The sequence below is a fragment of the Mucor mucedo genome, assembly GCF_025094135.1.
Source record: "Mucor mucedo strain NRRL 3635 chromosome Unknown EV154scaffold_69, whole genome shotgun sequence".
In the NCBI taxonomy this organism is placed as follows: domain Eukaryota; kingdom Fungi; phylum Mucoromycota; class Mucoromycetes; order Mucorales; family Mucoraceae; genus Mucor; species Mucor mucedo.
The window spans coordinates 118,983-136,569 of NW_026252353.1; the positions used below are offsets into that span (position 1 = coordinate 118,983).

The window sequence follows — 17,587 nt, forward strand, 5'->3', positions numbered from 1 at the left end:
AATGAACACAAGTACGCTCTACTATGCAACAGGGCAATTAAGTTTCTGTTAAAGCAGAAAATACGGCGATTAATTGGGAGGGATATTTTGATCCTTTCAACATCGCATCTTTAATAAAGTTGACCCAGTATCAGAGGTTCTCCAGCAATCAGATCATGAAATGAAAGAACAGCTGTAGAAATACAGAAATAAAGAAAAACAAGACAAATTATAGTGCATATTCGAGCACTTTTCTATTCTTTCAGCAGAATAAAACTGCTGAAAGTTACCCATGCATGGTTTAACGTGCGCACCGGGCAAAAGATTGAATATCCGGAAAAAAAAAATACACCAACACGGTCAACCGTAAGGAATCTCAGCTAGAGCATAAGCAGCATCTCCTTGAGTTTTTTTGTATAGAATCCTCAGTCAACTAAACGCGATGCAGTCGTTGGTTTGAATAAAGCTTTTAAATGATCCAATCTGAAAAGAGAACAGTTGGTGATTTTATCTTACAAGGTTACAGTTTGATTATCAAAAATTCACTCTTCAACCAATCAATAAGAATAGCCCTAATACTTGAATAAGCTATATGACTGTGTTATGTCTGGTCTTATAATGGGCATTAAGTTTCTAAGTAAATGTGTTTGTGTAGATGAGGCAGCCTTCAATATAAACATGAGAGCCAATTTTGTCGATCAGTTTCAAGTAATCCAATATTTAGGCTGATCCATCTACTCGTGTTTCTTAAGCTGTATTGAAAAAATATCCATACTTGAGTTAGTCAATGTTGATATAAAGAAAGCGACGGGTCTCGTTGCTTCTTATACAAATTCCTTTGTATGTTGAGAGAAGGGTTCAGTTATAAAAAGTCGGTGTAGGTGAGTAAAACAGGTTCTGAGCTCCTCATCACGGATGTTGGATTTCGTTGAAGTGGCAAAAGAAGAGGCTATAGGAACTTTATCATAAAATTGTTTATCGAAATAAATAAAAAATTAAATCAGTTACTGATTTAATTTTTGCAACTATTTGAAAGGTCGGTTCGCTTTCTTGATAGCTCATCCGACTGAAAAGAAGAACTTGGGATTTATAAGGTAACGCTGTTTCCTCAGTATGGCAATTTAAAAGAAACCCTTATTCGGGGCTTTGTCGCTGTGCCAATCAAACATACTGTGTTACATCTAAAACTATGTCATAATAATGAAGCAATTAGACAAACAATAAGCATCCCCTTATACATCAAGCTTACTATATGTACGTTTATTAAGAAGGAAGAGTTTATTTTATAATCAAGTTAAACGAATATTTAAAGTAGATTATATAAAATCGTTCAATCTTATGAAATCGATCCCCAAATACTTCATTTTAAGGTCGATACAAACTCAGGTGACATTGAGCTGTCTTCAGCTCCGTGATTAAGACTCAGTAACGAAAGTGTCTGTGCTTAAGCCGACTTACAAAAAAATCACATGTTGTTTTTTTATTTATTTTTTAATATATAATCGTACTTCCTATTTGACATTTTTTCAGCTTTCTTTTTTTCTTTGCTTAAATCAAACTTTGTACGATGGAATATGATTTGATTATTGTGGGTGCTGGTGTGGTAGGCTGTGCCGCTGCAAGGGCATTTGGAGAAGATGGACGTAAAGTGCTCTTATTAGAACGTGACCTGTCTGAGCCGGATCGCATTGTAGGTGAGCTAATGCAACCAGGTGGTATGCAAGCTTTAGAAGAACTAGGCATGAAAGGTAACAAAAAAAAAGTGGGTTTAATGAAGATAAATATTCAACTTAATAAATAATAATAGATTGCACCGAGAACATTAATGCTGTGAACTGTTTCGGCTATGGTGTCTACCGAAATGGACAATACGTTGAGCTTCCTTATACAGATAACCCAGCCAGTGGTAAGCAGTACCGTGGTGTCTCGTTTCATCATGGTCGTTTCATCCAAAGCTTACGAGCCTCTGCCACACGTACTGCTAACGTTACGGTGCAAGAACGAACAGTATCTCGCCTGATTGAAAAGGATGATAAAGTTATAGGGGTAGCTACGATGCAAGGGAAGAAAGAAGAGGAATTTTATGCGCCGCTTACGTTAGTTGCGGACGGGATTTTCTCCAAATTTCGAAAGGAGTTCACTGATATACAAACCGACGTAATGTCCCATTTTGTTGGCTTTATTATTCACGATTATCAGTTACCATTTCCACAAAAGGGCTTTGTATGTATCGCCAAACCATCACCCATTTTGATGTATCAGATTAGTGAACATGATACCCGTATTCTTGTGGATGTTCCCGGTCGAGACTTACCGAAATCTGGCGAGCTTAAAAAGTATATGGAAGAAATTATCTGTCCTCAAATTCCTAGCGATATGCAAGCCAAATTTATGGAGGCGCTTCAAACAGAACGCTTACGGCCTATGCCTTCAGGTTTTTTACCACCGACCATCAACCAACGTAACGGCACTATTCTTTTGGGCGATGCGTTAAATGTAAGATCACCGCTGACAGGTGGTGGGATGACAGTGGCGTTGAGGGATGTGATCACATGTCGGGAATTATTGTCAAGAGAGAATATTGCATCCTTTGAGGACTCTGATCTAATTTTGCAAGCTATGGGCGCATTTCACTGGAAACGCAAACGTTACTCAACCTGTATAAATGTGTTGGCTATGTCGTTGTATGCACTATTTGCAGCTCAGACACCCGAGATGCTGGTGCTTCAAAACGGCTGTTTTGAATATTTCAAGCTGGGAGGTGATTGTATTGATGGTCCTATTGAACTCTTATCAGGCATTCGACAATCACCATTATCATTGATTTATCATTTCTTTCGCGTGGCTTTCTATTCTATTCACATCATGTTTCAAACTGGCACCATCTATCATAACCTGATTCAAGCATGGTCTGTTTTTTATACAGCCTGTGTTGTGATCTTGCCCTTTCTATGGGGCGAGTTCAAGCTTTAACATATATACCCCCCCCCTTATAATAAAATCAGGCCATTTTTTTTTTACATGTGATTTATAATTAAAATGTCGTTGATCCAGAAATAAGGCGTCGCTTGCCGAGAAAACTATTTCGCAACTAATTTTTTATCGAATAGACAAAGCTTTAACGACAGGTTGGATTTGTTGAAAAAAATAGATCATCATTGTAATGTTTAAAGATTTTGTCAGACTGACAGAGGAATTCTTATTAGTGGAATCAGCAACTGTAATTATATCTTCATCCAAGACTTGAGAAGGAGCATTAGGATGTGTGCCCATCTAAAGCCGGGCATAAGGCATAGAAGCAATAATATCAGTACCAGAAGACTTAGCGTGTGCAGCAAGCTCGGATAAATCACCAGTGATTTCCTAATAACAATTCATTGTTTTTCTAATATAAATAATAAACCTATGTTTTTTCTAAAAGAGAAGACAGAATGTACAAAATTTTGGAACATTCTAGTCATATCGCACTTTACTTAAAGAAATTGATCCTCGCCACTTGTATTATTAACAGTACTCTTCTCTTCGCATGTTCATCAATGTAATATTTTATATTCAGACGGTCTGTCCTGTATTATTTATGCCTGGGCACGCTACCTTAAAAACAGTGGCCCTTTCCCTTAACCTTGTTCCTCATAAAATCGATGTAAATATAAAAGCGAGAAGAGCAAATATGAGCAATAAATAAGAAGGATAAGGTTAAAAACACAGTGGATCAATTACGAATTATTATAAATTATGGATTTTTAATTCAGAAAAAGGAAAGGTATTTATAGGAAAGATCACGCTCTGTGTAACGTCAAGCCATATCAGATTGGTTGCAACAATAGCCTCGTCTCTTTTGTCCGCTGTCTTTTGCATCTTCATTGCTTTTTCGTTTCCTTGTGTTAAAAAAAATCAAATTGCTTTTGTTCATTTGCTCAACTGGATATTCAGTGACCCTAACATTATCCAAGCAATTCTTAACTTCATGTTCGTGGATCTTCTCTCGCAGACGTGGGATCAAAGCCATTTAGAATTCCTATATTGATATAAAAGATGAAAAAAACTGGTAAATAACCTGAGTATGTGTAGGATATGAAATGTAAAAGCGGTCACCTTAAACCTAAAAAGCGATGTGATCAGAGTTTTTAAGCAATTAAGATCATTAAACTTCAGCGGAACAACAATGGTGGAGTGAGGTGTCGCTACAAAGTAATCATCGTGTTTCTTTAACTGGTATAGGTACCCATTTGTGCCTATTTTTAACAACAAAAACCTTAATACGCATGTAATCATGTCACCTTTCATTTAAAAACACTTACCAATCATGTCTATTGCCATAATTGTATCAAATGATGGTCCATATTGGGCTTGTAGGCTGTCCAGAATCAATGCATTTACACGAAGGTTCTTCGATTGCTGCTTAATTTTTAATTCGGCGTTTACTTTACTGCGCTTCCATTCATTTGAGCACAATTCAACAGTCTTGCGATCATTGTACTTAAGAATCAGATCAATTTTCCTTGAGTACGTGGGTGATACATCATCGACATTGAACAACCGTTTATTCACTTCAATGGGGACACGGGAGCTATCACAGGCGGTCTCGCCACTAAGAAAGAGGTTAAATAATGATAAGATAAACTGCACATTTTTTACGTTTCAATATAATATATGGATGTACTCACTCAGCCAGCTTAATTTCGCTTTTGTTAAACAGCGAGTCCAGCAGGCTTGCAAATCGGCGGTAATATGTAAGCTCTTGCTCATCCTGTTCAGTGGACCATCTTTCTGTATCCTCGATGCTGTTATGGAACAGTAATAATATTATGATTAACAAAGGAGTAATACATCGCCATTATTTAATTATAGCACTTACATTTTTTCAGAGATTGACAACATTGTTTGTGTAATCCTGTGATTATTAGAGTCCAACCACACCTATTTACAGGCTAATTCCTGCTATGTACATAAGCATCAGGTTGCATTCCTTTCCCTGACTCAGAAAAGCTTTTTGGTTCATATGAACGCAAGCATATCATCAATGTTAGGTTTGGATGTGACATTGCTTAGTAACGTTGTCAGGCTTGGATAAACGACAGCATATCATCAATAATTACAAATGACGTAATTTGCTCGATGATGATTGGGGGGTTTGGTTCAAGTGAAGAAACCGTGGTGTCGTCAAGATAGCAGGGAGGGTAAGTGGAAAATACAACTTTTGTAAATGGGTTGATCAAATTGTATATCCCCGAAAGACTGAGCCTATATATATGAAAGCTAATTAATAAACATCATTAAATATTAACCTCTGCACTTACGCCAACAACGCCTCCTCCCGTACAGTGATTTTTTTAACTAAAAGTTTTGCAGCAATTTCGAACAGTCTGCCTTTGCAGGAACTGTCCGTATAATTAAGCAAAAAATCAGTCTCCTCCTCATTAAGTGGGGTCTATTTTTTATACATAACATTAATAAAAGGAGTTATATGCGTATTTAAGAAAGTACCTTTTTATGAGCAATGAAATGGAACTTAAGCTCATCGTCATTCCCAAGATTATTGAACGACATTTCTTGACCACCGACGTTAAGACCGCTGCTACTGCTGATGCCGCTTGGACTATCGCTGCTGCTGCTGCCGCCGAGTCCACCACCAATGTTAACTTTACCGCTGTTGCTGCCGCCGCTTGAAGTACCACCACCGCTGCTGCTGGGATCAGCAATGTTGCTGACGCTGCTGCTGCTGCGACCACCCATGTTGCTGTCATACGTGTTTTGAAGCATATCGATGGCATCGATAGTAGCCATTTTGGCAGCTCCAATTGCATGAATGGTTGTCTTCATTTTTGCAGCATGCTGGTATTTCATTGAGTTGATGATACGAATTGAACAAAACTTTCTCAAACTTACCAATTTGTGGGCCCCGTCATAAATGCTTTGCCACAATCGTTTGTCAAACGATTGCTTTCTTTTTTTTTAAAAAAAAAAATGAATGGGTGAGTCGCGTTAAGTATTTATAAAGTACATTAATTTCTTACTTTTCCCAAGCAGGCACAGCAGTTTTCAAATTGCATCTGCCGATTTCTGAAAAATGTTAGCAGGATAAGCTCTCCTGCCAACAATTTCTGAATACACCATGGGATTCACGAAATCGGAAAATGTCGACACCTCCGTCTATTTTTCTTTGTCTTTTTTTGAGTCAAAATGTCTTTTTTTACCTTGTATATTTTGAGATAATAATAACAAGTATGTGACTTACAACAACCCCAGCCAAACCCTGAGAGGCCAGCTGGGTCTTTATCTTCTAAGGAAGACTAGCCTCAGCCGCAATTATAGCGAAAATGGAGCATATCTATTAAAAAGAAGAGGTAATATTTTAGCATTTCTGGAAAAAGAAAGTCATCATTAACCAACCTTTTCGCAGTATTTATATCTTCTCTCATACAAAAAAGAATGAGATAAGTGTGTCTCAATAATAATAACTTTTGGTTCGGTGGGAAAAGGAAAAGGAAAAGAAAAGAAAAAAGCTTTATTTATAGACTGATAAACAAGAACTGGTTTATGTCAGGATGATTTAATTGCTTATTTAATCACTCATAATGTTTGAGCCTTTACTAAAAATAGAAACACTTGCAAAAACCTCCCAAGCAAATCGGAACTTGGTAGTAGTAGTAGCTTGTAATGATAGTGAAGCAGATTTTATGGGAAACAAAAATCGATCATTCTATGAAGTTTAGACGATATGGCATGTCAATCGACGTAAAGACTGATGTGTAGACCATCACGTGATTCTAAAAAATACATTTGAAGAAAATACGGAGTTCTAGACATTTTCCCTGCGGCCCTCTCGTGTGATTTATTTTTTTCTTTTTTTGCCATTCGTAACTTACAGTCTCCCTCTCCCAAGTGTACATTAAATCATTAATGCTAACAAAGTGTGTGTGTTTTTTCGCCGTTTAGGACTTACAGCCCCTCTCTAAACTCATTTGTCAATTTTTATTGTGACTGTGAACCTTAAAATGATAACACTTTTAAGCACTCTTTTTCGATGACACAGGCAAAACGGTATAAATCTCTGTGGAGGTTGGACTTTCCTTGGGGATTGCTTTACGTCAGGTTAGACAACGGGTCTAATAAGAGAAATAAAAAAAGCAAAAGGCTCATCAGAACTTTGTATGAAGCAACTGATAGTAAACCACCTGACAGTATTGATGAAATTTACGGTAAAAAACTTGGTATAATTATTAAGAAAAGAAGTTTGGATAGTACTGCTGAATAAAGCACCGACTTTGCGAGATTTTTAAGGTAGATTAAGATTCAAACAACTGTCACATTTAAGAGAAAACCAATATGGAAGATGGTATCATGGCTTTTTTTTTTTTGACATATCACGTTGCTTTTCCGTATGAACCGGATAATCTTCAACATAACGACGACCAACATTTAAAAAATGTCCTCCAATACTATCTCGTTAAGTTATATGGTCATGATGTTTTCATTCGCCAGAAACTGAAAGTAGCGGTCGGTTTTCATGCTAAAATGGACCGCGACCGCTGGTCCAGGTACAAAATAATTACCGCGACCGCTGGTTCAGGTACAAAATTTTGTACCTCGACCTCTGGTCTAATTTTTTCGCGGTCCAATTAAGACTTCTACCGCAAAAAAAACTTTTCGGTGGACCGCTGAGCCAGACTAATACCGCAAAAAGTTTTACGCTGCCAGCTATCCCAATTATCTAATATAGACTTAAAGCTCATTTCGCGTACCTAAGGTCTTTAAATCTTACAACATGCAACATACAGAGCAATTACTTAAAACCAAGTGTATGCAAGAATATTTGATTTATTGATATAAGTGTGGGTATAAAATAAATAAAAAGAGAAAAGAGAAAAGAGAAAAGAGAAAAGAGAAAAGAGAAAAGAGAAAAGAGAAAAGAGAAAAGAGAAAAGAGAAAAGAGAAAAGAGAAAAGAGAAAAGAGAAAAGGGACCAGGGAAAACCTTAGAATCAAAACGTCTGTTTGATCACAGATACAGTGAGAACGGTAAAATTTACCGTTCTCACTGTATAGTCTCCAACATAATATCTCGGATATTAATTTGACGTACTCAACAGGAAGTCTTGGCGTGGTCGGGACTTGGAATGAACCATGAACTTTCCTAAAGTAATCATCCTCAACAGCAAATACCTCCTCGAAAAGATATAGTCATCTGGAAAGTATTAAAAATATAACAACGTATCAGTGCTGCGTTGATAATGATTTATTCTTGTTATTCAATTACCGTAAAACCGACAAAATTAGGCCTGTCACCGCTTTAAAGTAAAAAAACTTGACACCGGTGACAATTTTTTTTTTTTTTTTTTTTAGCTTTGTCAGCGCTACTTGACACCTGTGATTCAAGACCTCTATATATTACAGTCGACAAAAAAAAAGGCTGGGCACCTTTAAATGTTTCCATAGGCACATGGACAATTATATTTTGTAAAGTCTGACAAGTTTAATAAATCCATATTTGGCGTTTGTTGCACAGACCTTAGACCATTTTCTTTGTTCGTTTTTATTTGTATCGTTAAAACCTTATTAAAATATAGTTATTTTTTAACAGCCAATAGTATACCATACCCCTGAGAATAACGCCATATGTAAAATCAAGTGCAGTGCCTTTAAATGGGAGGAAACAATTTACCTGGATCAAAGCGCATTTCTTTATTCATTTTTTTATCAAGTCTTAATTTACACTGTTCTGTTTGTAATATCTAACATGCTCCCTACCGAAGTACTGCTTCAAGTGTATCAATGGCTAGACAGAAAAGACATTCAACAACTAATGTACGTATCCAAGCAATATCGCCTATTCTCGGCCCCATTCTATTTCCACAAGATTCAGATCAATGAGGAAGGCGTCAGGTTAGATAGCAATTTCTGGTATGGTCAATTTACTCAAGAGGTCTCTATAAGCAAGAGGAACACAACGAGAGGGCATCCTACAACATTAGAAGAGCCGATGTTTTTACGATTATTATCCAGTCTTCCTAATTTAGAAATAATCCGCGTTCATTCCTCCTGCCCTTCCAGTCTTTTTTACTTGTCCTATCTGGATGAGCCCACAGACGCAAGCATGTATTCAAAAAGTCTGCAAGAAATTTGTTACGAAGCACCGGTTATAAATGATGATTTGACGCACTTTTTTGCTTGCTTTAATTTTCGTGCATCTATTACACGGCTTGCCACTTGTGCAAGCAATCGAGATTTGATATCAGCTACATCAAAAGACTTATCTTATTATCTACCTCAATTTACCAACTTAACAACACTAGTTTATCGAACGTATGAGACTAAAGATCCAGCGACAATGTTTGATATTTTACTCTTCTGTCGAAATATTGTAGACTTACATTTCGGCGATAGTATAACCCCTTTACGAGCAGCTAATCAAATAGCAACTACAAGTAACCAATGTCTAAAACGACTAGAAATTTCTTCCGAGTTTTCGATATATGCGTATATCGATTATCTTCGTATTGTACAGCCTTTGGACAGATTGAAGATTAATGTCGGAAAACATTTGCAATATCAGATATTCCGTGTGATTAAGCCTTTTGTTGAAAAATTACAAAAATTTACAAATTTCATTATCGCTGTGGATTGCGACTATTATCCAACGATTGGAACTGCAGCTAGGGATGTGGTATACGACTTTTTATGCAAACTAAAAGGTGACAGAGATGTCTTGTACGACTTTTTCTTTGATAGTCCGGAAGACCAATCCTTTGTTGACATTCTCAGTATTCGTGAAAACAGTCTAAGGTTTACATGGATCGTCAAACACTGGTGGGGAGACCAGTTTAAAGCACATCATCGAATTACCGACAGAAGTGAAATTGCAAAAAGCCTAACATTTAGAAAGGAATGCCCTGAATCTTTTTTCTTTATATTAGGGTATGCTAAAACATTCCCTCGAGTCAAAACTCTCAACATTGAATTTTATGGGGGTAATCACTTCAAAGCCACTAAAACAGAAATTATCACGAATCATACTATACCTTCACAAACGGTATTGGATCAATTGTATGACTATTCACCGGATACCGAAATCATCACCTTCAAACATGGACATCCTTCTAAGGGCGGAAAAATGTTTGAAACCATATGGGATCTTACATCCTTCGAAAGTCTCAAAGAATTCAACTTTCACGCTACTCATCTCGACCTGTCAAAGAGTAGCAATGGTGTATTTCTTAAGTTTGATTATGGCGATTCTTGTTATGACTACAAGACAATCTGTTTAAATAAGGAAGGCAAGAAAAATATACCTATCACGATGAGTTTCACCCCAATGCAACCAGAAGAATATACTTTCAATGTCATCATCAAGGTACATAGTCCATCAGTCGTAATAAATTGTAATACGGACAATCATATTCTGTAAAGTCTGTAGTATTCTCTTATCTAATACATGATTACTGTCAAGTTTAATAAAACCATATTTGGCGACTTTTGCGCAGATCTCCGACCATTTTCTTTGTTCGCTTTTATTTGTATCGTCAAAACCTTGTTTAAATATAGTGTTTTCAACAGCTAATCGTATTTCTTGCCCCTGAGACTAATGTCATATGTAAAATTAAGTGCAGTGCCTTTAAATGGGAGGAAACAATTTACCTGGATCAAAGCGCATTTCTTTATTTATTTTCTTTTCTGTCTAATTCTTCTTAATTTATACTGTTCTGCTTGTACTAGCTAGTATGCTTTCTAATTCTTTCCCAAATGAAATACTACTTCATGTGTTTCACTGGCTAAACAAAAAAGACCTTCAAGAACTGATGTACGTATCCAAGCAATGTCGCCTGCTCTCAGTCCCATTTTGTTTCCAGAAGGTTCGGATCAATGAGAACAACACCAGGGCGGATAGCAACTTCTCTTATGGACACTTTACTCGAGAGGTCTCTTTATTCAAGAAGAATAGAAAGAGAGATCATCCTAAAACATTAGACGAAGCAACGTTTTTACAATTATTGTCAGCTCTTCCGAAATTGGAGGTTCTTCGCCTTCCTTCTTCTAGCCCTTCAAGTCTTATTTACTTGTCCTATCTGAATGCATTCACAGACGCAGGCATGTATTTACAAAATTTGCAGGAGATTTCTTACGAATCACCGGTTATGAATGATGACTTGACCCACTTTTTCGCCTGTTTTAAGTTTCATAAATCGATTACACGGCTTGCAACATGTGTAAGCAATCAAGGCTTGGTATCAGCTACATTATACGATTTGTCTTATTATCTACCTCAATTTACCAACTTGACAATACTAGTTTATCGAACGTATGAGACTAAAGATCCAGCGACAATGTTTGATATTTTACGTTTCTGTCGAAATATTGTAGATTTAAATTTCGGCGATGGTATTACTCCTTTCCGAGCAGGCTATCAAGTAGCAACTACAAACAACCCAAGTCTAAAACGACTAGAAATTTCATCACAGTTTTCTACAACTGCGTATATTGAATATATTCGTATTATACAGCCTTTGGATAGATTGAGGCTGAATGTCGGAAAAGATGCGAGATATGACATTTTCCGAAGAATTGAACCGTTTGTTGAATTTCAGAAATTCAAAACACTCATAATAACTATATGTTTTGATCATTATCCGATGATTAGACCTGAAGATAGGAATATGGTATACAACGTTTTATGCAAATTAAAAGGTGACGGAGATAACTTGTATGATTTTTTCTTTGATTATACAAGAGATTGCTCCCCTGTGAAGGTACTCAGTATTCGTAAAAACAGTCTACATTTCACATGGCTCTCCAGAGATTGGTGGGGACAACTGTTTGAAGTAGAAAATCAAATCATCGACAGAAGTGGGATTGCAAAAAGCCTGACGTTTAGAAAGGAACGCCCTGAATCGTTTTTCCTTATATTGAGGTATGCTAAATCATTCCTTCGCGTCGAAACTCTCAACATTGAGTTTGAGAGGGGTTCTCACTTTAAAGCCACTAAAACAGAAATTATCACGAGTCATCTTTTACCTTCACAAATGGTATTCGATAAGCTGTATGACTACTCACCAGATGCCGAAATAATTACCTTCAAGCATCTTGAGCATCCTCCTAATATCAAAAGAATGTTGAAGGCTACATGGGATTTTTCAGCCTTCGAAAGTCTCAAAGAATTCAACTTTTGTGCTTCTCATCTCGACGTAATAGATGGCTATAATTCGTATGTACAGTTTGATTATGGTGATTCTTCTTATGACTACAAGTGTGTTTTTTCGAATAAGGACAGCAGGAATTATGTATCTAACACAGTCAGTTCTTCCTCGAAACTACTGGACAAATATGGTATCATAATCATCATCAAGGTACATAATCGATCGGTCAAGATAAATTGTAACGCGGATCCTTATATTATTCGGTAACATCTGTAATATTCGCTTCGTCTAATATATCACTGTGTCAAGTTTAATAAAATCTTATTTGGAGTCTCTTGCACAGACTTCAGACTATTTTCTTTGTGCGTTTTTATTTATAAAGAACAATTATATCATTAAAACCTAGTTTAAATATAGTTTTTTTTTCAACAGCCAATCGTATACCATACCCCTGAAATAATCACCTTGAAGGCTGAGTATTTCCTTAGTAACCAACCATATTGAGGTACTACTACATGGGATCTTACGGCTTTCAAAAGTCTCAAGGAATTCAACTTTTATGCTTTTCATTTCAGAATGGAAGAAGGCTGCGTCTTGTTTGTACAGTTTAATTAAATGGTGATTCTTGTTATGAGTACAATGTATTTTATCGGAAATCAAGTGACGAGGAAGATGAACCTTCTAGGAAGCAATTCGACAAATATTGCCCACTTCTCATCATTAAAGTTTGTGATCGATTGGTGGAAATAAACTGTGGCACGAATGATGAATACACAACGTGTAACCTAAATTCTCCATAATAAATTTAATAAACTTTCCATTTCTCGCTATTATGTAAGCGTCTATTTCGACTGCAAAAAAGAAAAAGTCTTTCCTCAATTGATGATTGGATATCACTTTTAAAAATATCCTAGATCATTGTAAAAACCGATAAGTTTTCGGTAATTAGGTTTCAACAAATCTAAATTTATTTGCTAGCCGATAGCTCCGGACAAAGGCGATCGTTTAACCATGACGAGAAGGTAATTTTATGTTCCCATTGACGCTTTTTGACATCAAGATACATTTTTATGCCGGTGAGGTTGTGGACCATTTTTACCCACAAGGAATAAAAATTAAGAAAGAGCACTTTTGTTTTTATTTGTACAGTGAGTTTAATCTTTTTTTTTTTTTATCTGCAATTACGTAAAATGCATGATGTTTATGCGACACTCCCGTCATCTTTAAAAATAAGGTTCAAGTGTATATATATAAAAAAAAGAGTGCTAGTGAAGCAAAGTGAAACCTGTGTACATGAGATTATGAAAATATTTTGTTTCATCTTTAAGGAGTGAAAAAGGTTCTAGTTCCCAAATTTTTTTTTCTATAGATATATTTATGTCAAGTGGCATGATTAAAAAAAAAACGTGGTTGAGCTTTTTTTTTTTTTTTATATAACCGATCAAAAAAAGGTGGCTTCATATTTAAATGAATGTAAACAAATATGCGATATGACGAGAGCTGATAAAAAGGGTTCTTGTATATATGTTGCTTTCATATGATGACACAAACCAAATATATGCATATGCCAAGGCATTTAATTGGTACCACATTACTGGTGATTCACAGGATAGTACCAATCATTTTAAACCAGTTTAGAGGGAAACAAACAATGGATTGCCCATCTATTTTAGGTAATTCCTGATAATTAGGAGGGGCTTTTTGGACGCACTAAATTGACATTGCTCAAACTTCTTGAGTCCCGCATTGTTCATTACCAAATAAAGTCATGCGTATTCTTCTCAACAAAATAAAAAAAAAACAAAAAAAAAAAAGTTTTTTAGTCTAGTAGTAAAAGCATATGAAATTAACTAAAAAAAAAAAAAATGATAAAAAAAAAATGATGAAATGGGTGTGTGTGGGTGTGGGGGGATATAAAGAGAATAATAATAATAATAATAAGAATAAAAAAACTACAAGTTTTGGGATATGTGTATAAGAGAGAAAAGAAATAATGGTGTAAAGGTGGAGGGGAGAAAAAGGTGGTTCTAAAATTCATCTTCTTCCTCTTCTTCTTCTTCTATAATGGTTTTCGAACTCATGCCTCTTGGTTCTTGCATACCGTAAACACTTAGACGTGATCTTGGTGCAAATTCAAACCGATTCGATCGAGGTCGTGCGAGCTATTATTATTATTATAATTAGTCTTTTTCATACACAAAAAATAATTATATATATAATAAACAACTTACGGAAGGAGCTGAACTGCTGCTGTTGTCGGTAGTGGTGGTGGTGGTGGTGGTGGTGGTTGGCTCTTCTTCAGAATCACTCATACTACTACAATCGGAAGAATCCGACGAGAAATCAGACAGGTTGTTCTTGATCAAATCATCTGTAGAAGGAAGGGGAGTTAACACCTTTTCCTCCAAAATCACTTGCTCTTCTTCTTCCTGAATAGCGGGTGGAGAAGGAGGTGGTGTAGCTTGGGGTGCAGGTCGATACATTGAATATCGTTTTTCACACATATCAATTTCTTTGGGCTGACACGATGCGTTTAAGATTGAGAAGGAATCTGCCACTAGAGAACGTGTGGTTAAAGCAGTAGGAGGCATATTTACAGCATGCAGATTCAGTGGTGGTTGAGGGGTTTGATATACCTGCTGCTGTTGCTGTTGTTGCTGCTGTATGTGTTGTTGCTGCTGCTGTTGTTGTTGTTGATGATTCAATGTCGTGCCATTGTACGTCAATTGATCTAATTCACTGACGGCAGGTTGACTTAATTGAAGCACACGACGACGATACTTTTGTGATCCAGTTCGATAAATCGGTGGTGTCATCATCATACCGTCTTGTTCTTTTTGTGAAGTATCGAATTCTCGGTAACTGGAAGGTGAAGCAACGGGTGAGGAACATTGGGATAAAGGTCTACCTTGACGTTGTCTTTCTTGGTGTTTCAATATCAGTTCGTTCTGCTGTTGCATCATCTGTAACTGTTGTTGTTGCTGTTGTTGTTTGGATCCAAACCAGGACTTGACCGAAGTGAACCATCCGGATTTTTCTCCGTTCATGGATGTGGAACCGAATCCAACTGTCTGGATCGGTCGCTGAGTGGTAGCAGGTCTGGGATAAGGTTTGGGCGCAGTATCATAATCAAATTTGGTTGTGGTAGTAATGGGCTCCATGGCAACCGGCTGGACTACGGGGGTGGTCTGAACAGCGGTTTGTACAGAAGTTGTTTGCACTTGTTCTTCGACGCCAGTTTGAATACCCACGTCAATAGGATGCTTCTCTTGTCGAGACTGAAGAGCAGAAGCCAATGCATCAGGTACAGATGGCATGGAAGGATCTGTGGTGGACATATTTTCGAGCAAGAGATGCCACAAGGTACTTGAGGTATCACATTCACCAGTTTGCATTTTAATGAGAGCATCTTTATCAAAGCCAGCCGCGGTTAAGGCAGCAAAGAGGCGTTGTTCGATGGGGGACATGTAAGAAACATCATCTCTTGTTTGTTGAAAGGAAGATGGTAATGAGGAACGATAAGAATTTTGAAATGGATTGGGCGTACGACGATTCAAGGGAGCGGAGAAACGAGGAGACTTTTGTTGTTGTTGCTGCTGCTGTTGATGTTGGGAGGGTCTGAGTATGCCTAGACTGGATCGTACTTGTGGCGAAAACTTTAAATCGTGTGGTAAGAAAAGGGGATCTTCATCGGGAAAGGAGGAGACTGAGTCCATATCGGAAGTATTTGTGGTTGTAGAAGAGGAAGGCGTTAAACAAGTTTCTTCTTCTATTTCGTGTGAGTGCATCCATGGGTGGTCAATAATATTATCAATGGTGATACGTTGTGCTGGATCTAATTGTAACATGTGAGAGATTAAATCGCTTAGATCGGCTGCAAAGTAAAAAGGCATTTGGTAATCCACTTGTACAATTTTTCGTTGCGTCATGATTTCTGAGTCGTCGTCAAATGGGTATTCACCTGCTAATAGTGTGTACAAAATTACGCCCAATGACCAAATATCCGTTTCTAATTACCCAAAAAAAAAAAAAAAATAGTCAGGTTAATATAATTTCTCGCTTCTTCTCCTTTGTACTACTCTACCTGGACCAGTGTATTTCTTTCGCAGAATGACCTCTATGAGATGCAAGTTAGTATGGGTTTGGTATGAATGGAAAGGATGGGAATGCGTACCTGGTGCGGAATAGCTAAGACTACCGCAGAATGTCTCGAGATATTGGTTCTTTTGGGTGAATCGAGCAAAGCCGAAATCACAGATTTTTACATTATCTTCAGCGTCGAGTAAAATATTTTCCAGTTTAAGATCCCTATGTGTTTATATAAGGAGTTAAGTTAGGGAGAAAGAAAAAGAGTTTAAATGGTGTTTTACCTGTGAACGATTCCACGCGTATGACAATAATTGATTGCATCTGTCAGCTGACGAAACCATTTATGTACTCTAATTTCTGAACAACGACCTGAATCAGTCAATGCATCTAATAAGTCGCCATTAGGGCAATATTCGGAAATGATGTGGATACAGGATTCGGTGGTGATCATTTCATAAAGCATAACAATGTTGGGGTGTTTTAATTGTCTGTGGTGGTGTATTTCTCGTGCCATCATCGGTGCGTGTTGTTTACTGATTTTCTTTATAGCTACAAGTCGGCCTGTTAATTTGTGAAAACCCTTTTTGACTTTGCCAAATGTGCCTTCTCCAATCGTTTCTCCTATTGTATAACATCCAACGGACGTCATTTCATGGGAGGATAACTCCTTGAGTAATTCATTATAGTCTACTGCTAACTATTTTTATATAATTTTTTTTTTTTTAGTTTCTTTTTTTTTTTTCTCGGCCTGATTTTTTTTTTAATACGTTACTTTGGCTTGTTGGTTGTGTGTGACCGAGTTTCTTGGTGAACTAAGCATATTGAATGAGTGGAAAGTGGTTGAGGTTGAGGTTAATTATATAAATGTGGTGAGTTTGAAGAGGTGAAAGGTTGGAATTAGTTTTTTTTTTTTTTTTAAAGGCGTCGTGTCATGAAAAGGAAAGTAAAGGGCTTATTTTTTTTTATAAAAAAAGTTAATTTAGAAAAAAAAAAAAAGATAAAAAAAATAAAAAAGAAAAAGAGATGAGGGAAACACAATAATAAATTAGGTCCATTAAAATAAAAAAAAAAATAAAAAAGGGGGGGCAGGTTTAAGAATAGATCGCTTTGGGGTATATTGGGAGGCAAAGAAACACAAGCTTTTTTTTTTTTTCTTTTTTTTCTTGTACGACTTTAATCTTTAAAGGCAAATCGACACATTCACTGTATGTTTGCAAACTCCGCCTATTTTAGGTTGCTTTGTGTGTGAGGTGATCAACATTTTTTTTTTTTGAAGCATTTCGGGAATCATGCATTCAACATTACATTCAGTGGCTTCTCTTATTGACAGTCATTGACATACATTTATCGATTCACCATGCTTACGAAATCATCATTCTAGGTATA

General features: G+C 36.7%; 4 protein-coding genes across 4 annotated transcripts; 1 reads left to right on the top strand and 3 right to left on the bottom strand.

Moving 5' to 3' along the window:
* The first annotated feature begins 1,525 nt into the window (after nucleotides 1-1,525).
* Nucleotides 1,526-3,020, top strand: EV154DRAFT_514486 (squalene epoxidase-domain-containing protein). Its single transcript, XM_051602135.1, has 2 exons — nucleotides 1,526-1,727; nucleotides 1,787-3,020. The coding sequence occupies exons 1-2, from the start codon at nucleotides 1,547-1,549 to the stop codon at nucleotides 2,950-2,952; spliced, it is 1,347 nt and encodes a 448-aa protein (XP_051455928.1). The 5' UTR covers nucleotides 1,526-1,546; the 3' UTR covers nucleotides 2,953-3,020.
* Nucleotides 3,021-3,705: 685 nt separating this feature from the next.
* On the bottom strand, nucleotides 3,706-4,949 carry EV154DRAFT_276963 (uncharacterized protein). The gene is made up of 5 exons (XM_051594728.1): nucleotides 4,838-4,949; nucleotides 4,647-4,763; nucleotides 4,281-4,570; nucleotides 4,075-4,214; nucleotides 3,706-3,997 (listed from the first exon to the last, which is right to left on the bottom strand). The coding sequence occupies exons 1-5, from the start codon at nucleotides 4,858-4,860 to the stop codon at nucleotides 3,989-3,991; spliced, it is 579 nt and encodes a 192-aa protein (XP_051455929.1). The 5' UTR covers nucleotides 4,861-4,949; the 3' UTR covers nucleotides 3,706-3,988.
* Nucleotides 4,950-6,006, bottom strand: EV154DRAFT_277001 (uncharacterized protein). The gene is made up of 4 exons (XM_051594729.1): nucleotides 5,997-6,006; nucleotides 5,467-5,926; nucleotides 5,280-5,410; nucleotides 4,950-5,223 (listed from the first exon to the last, which is right to left on the bottom strand). The coding sequence occupies exons 2-4, from the start codon at nucleotides 5,824-5,826 to the stop codon at nucleotides 5,040-5,042; spliced, it is 675 nt and encodes a 224-aa protein (XP_051455930.1). The 5' UTR covers nucleotides 5,827-5,926; nucleotides 5,997-6,006; the 3' UTR covers nucleotides 4,950-5,039.
* A 7,883-nt stretch (nucleotides 6,007-13,889) lies between these two features.
* Nucleotides 13,890-17,257, bottom strand: EV154DRAFT_603981 (kinase-like domain-containing protein). The gene is made up of 6 exons (XM_051607378.1): nucleotides 16,974-17,257; nucleotides 16,483-16,898; nucleotides 16,287-16,420; nucleotides 16,197-16,229; nucleotides 14,344-16,121; nucleotides 13,890-14,274 (listed from the first exon to the last, which is right to left on the bottom strand). Exons 1-6 carry the CDS (start codon nucleotides 17,019-17,021, stop codon nucleotides 14,140-14,142), a joined length of 2,544 nt encoding a protein of 847 aa, XP_051455931.1. The 5' UTR covers nucleotides 17,022-17,257; the 3' UTR covers nucleotides 13,890-14,139.
* Between the last annotated feature and the right edge of the window lie 330 nt (nucleotides 17,258-17,587).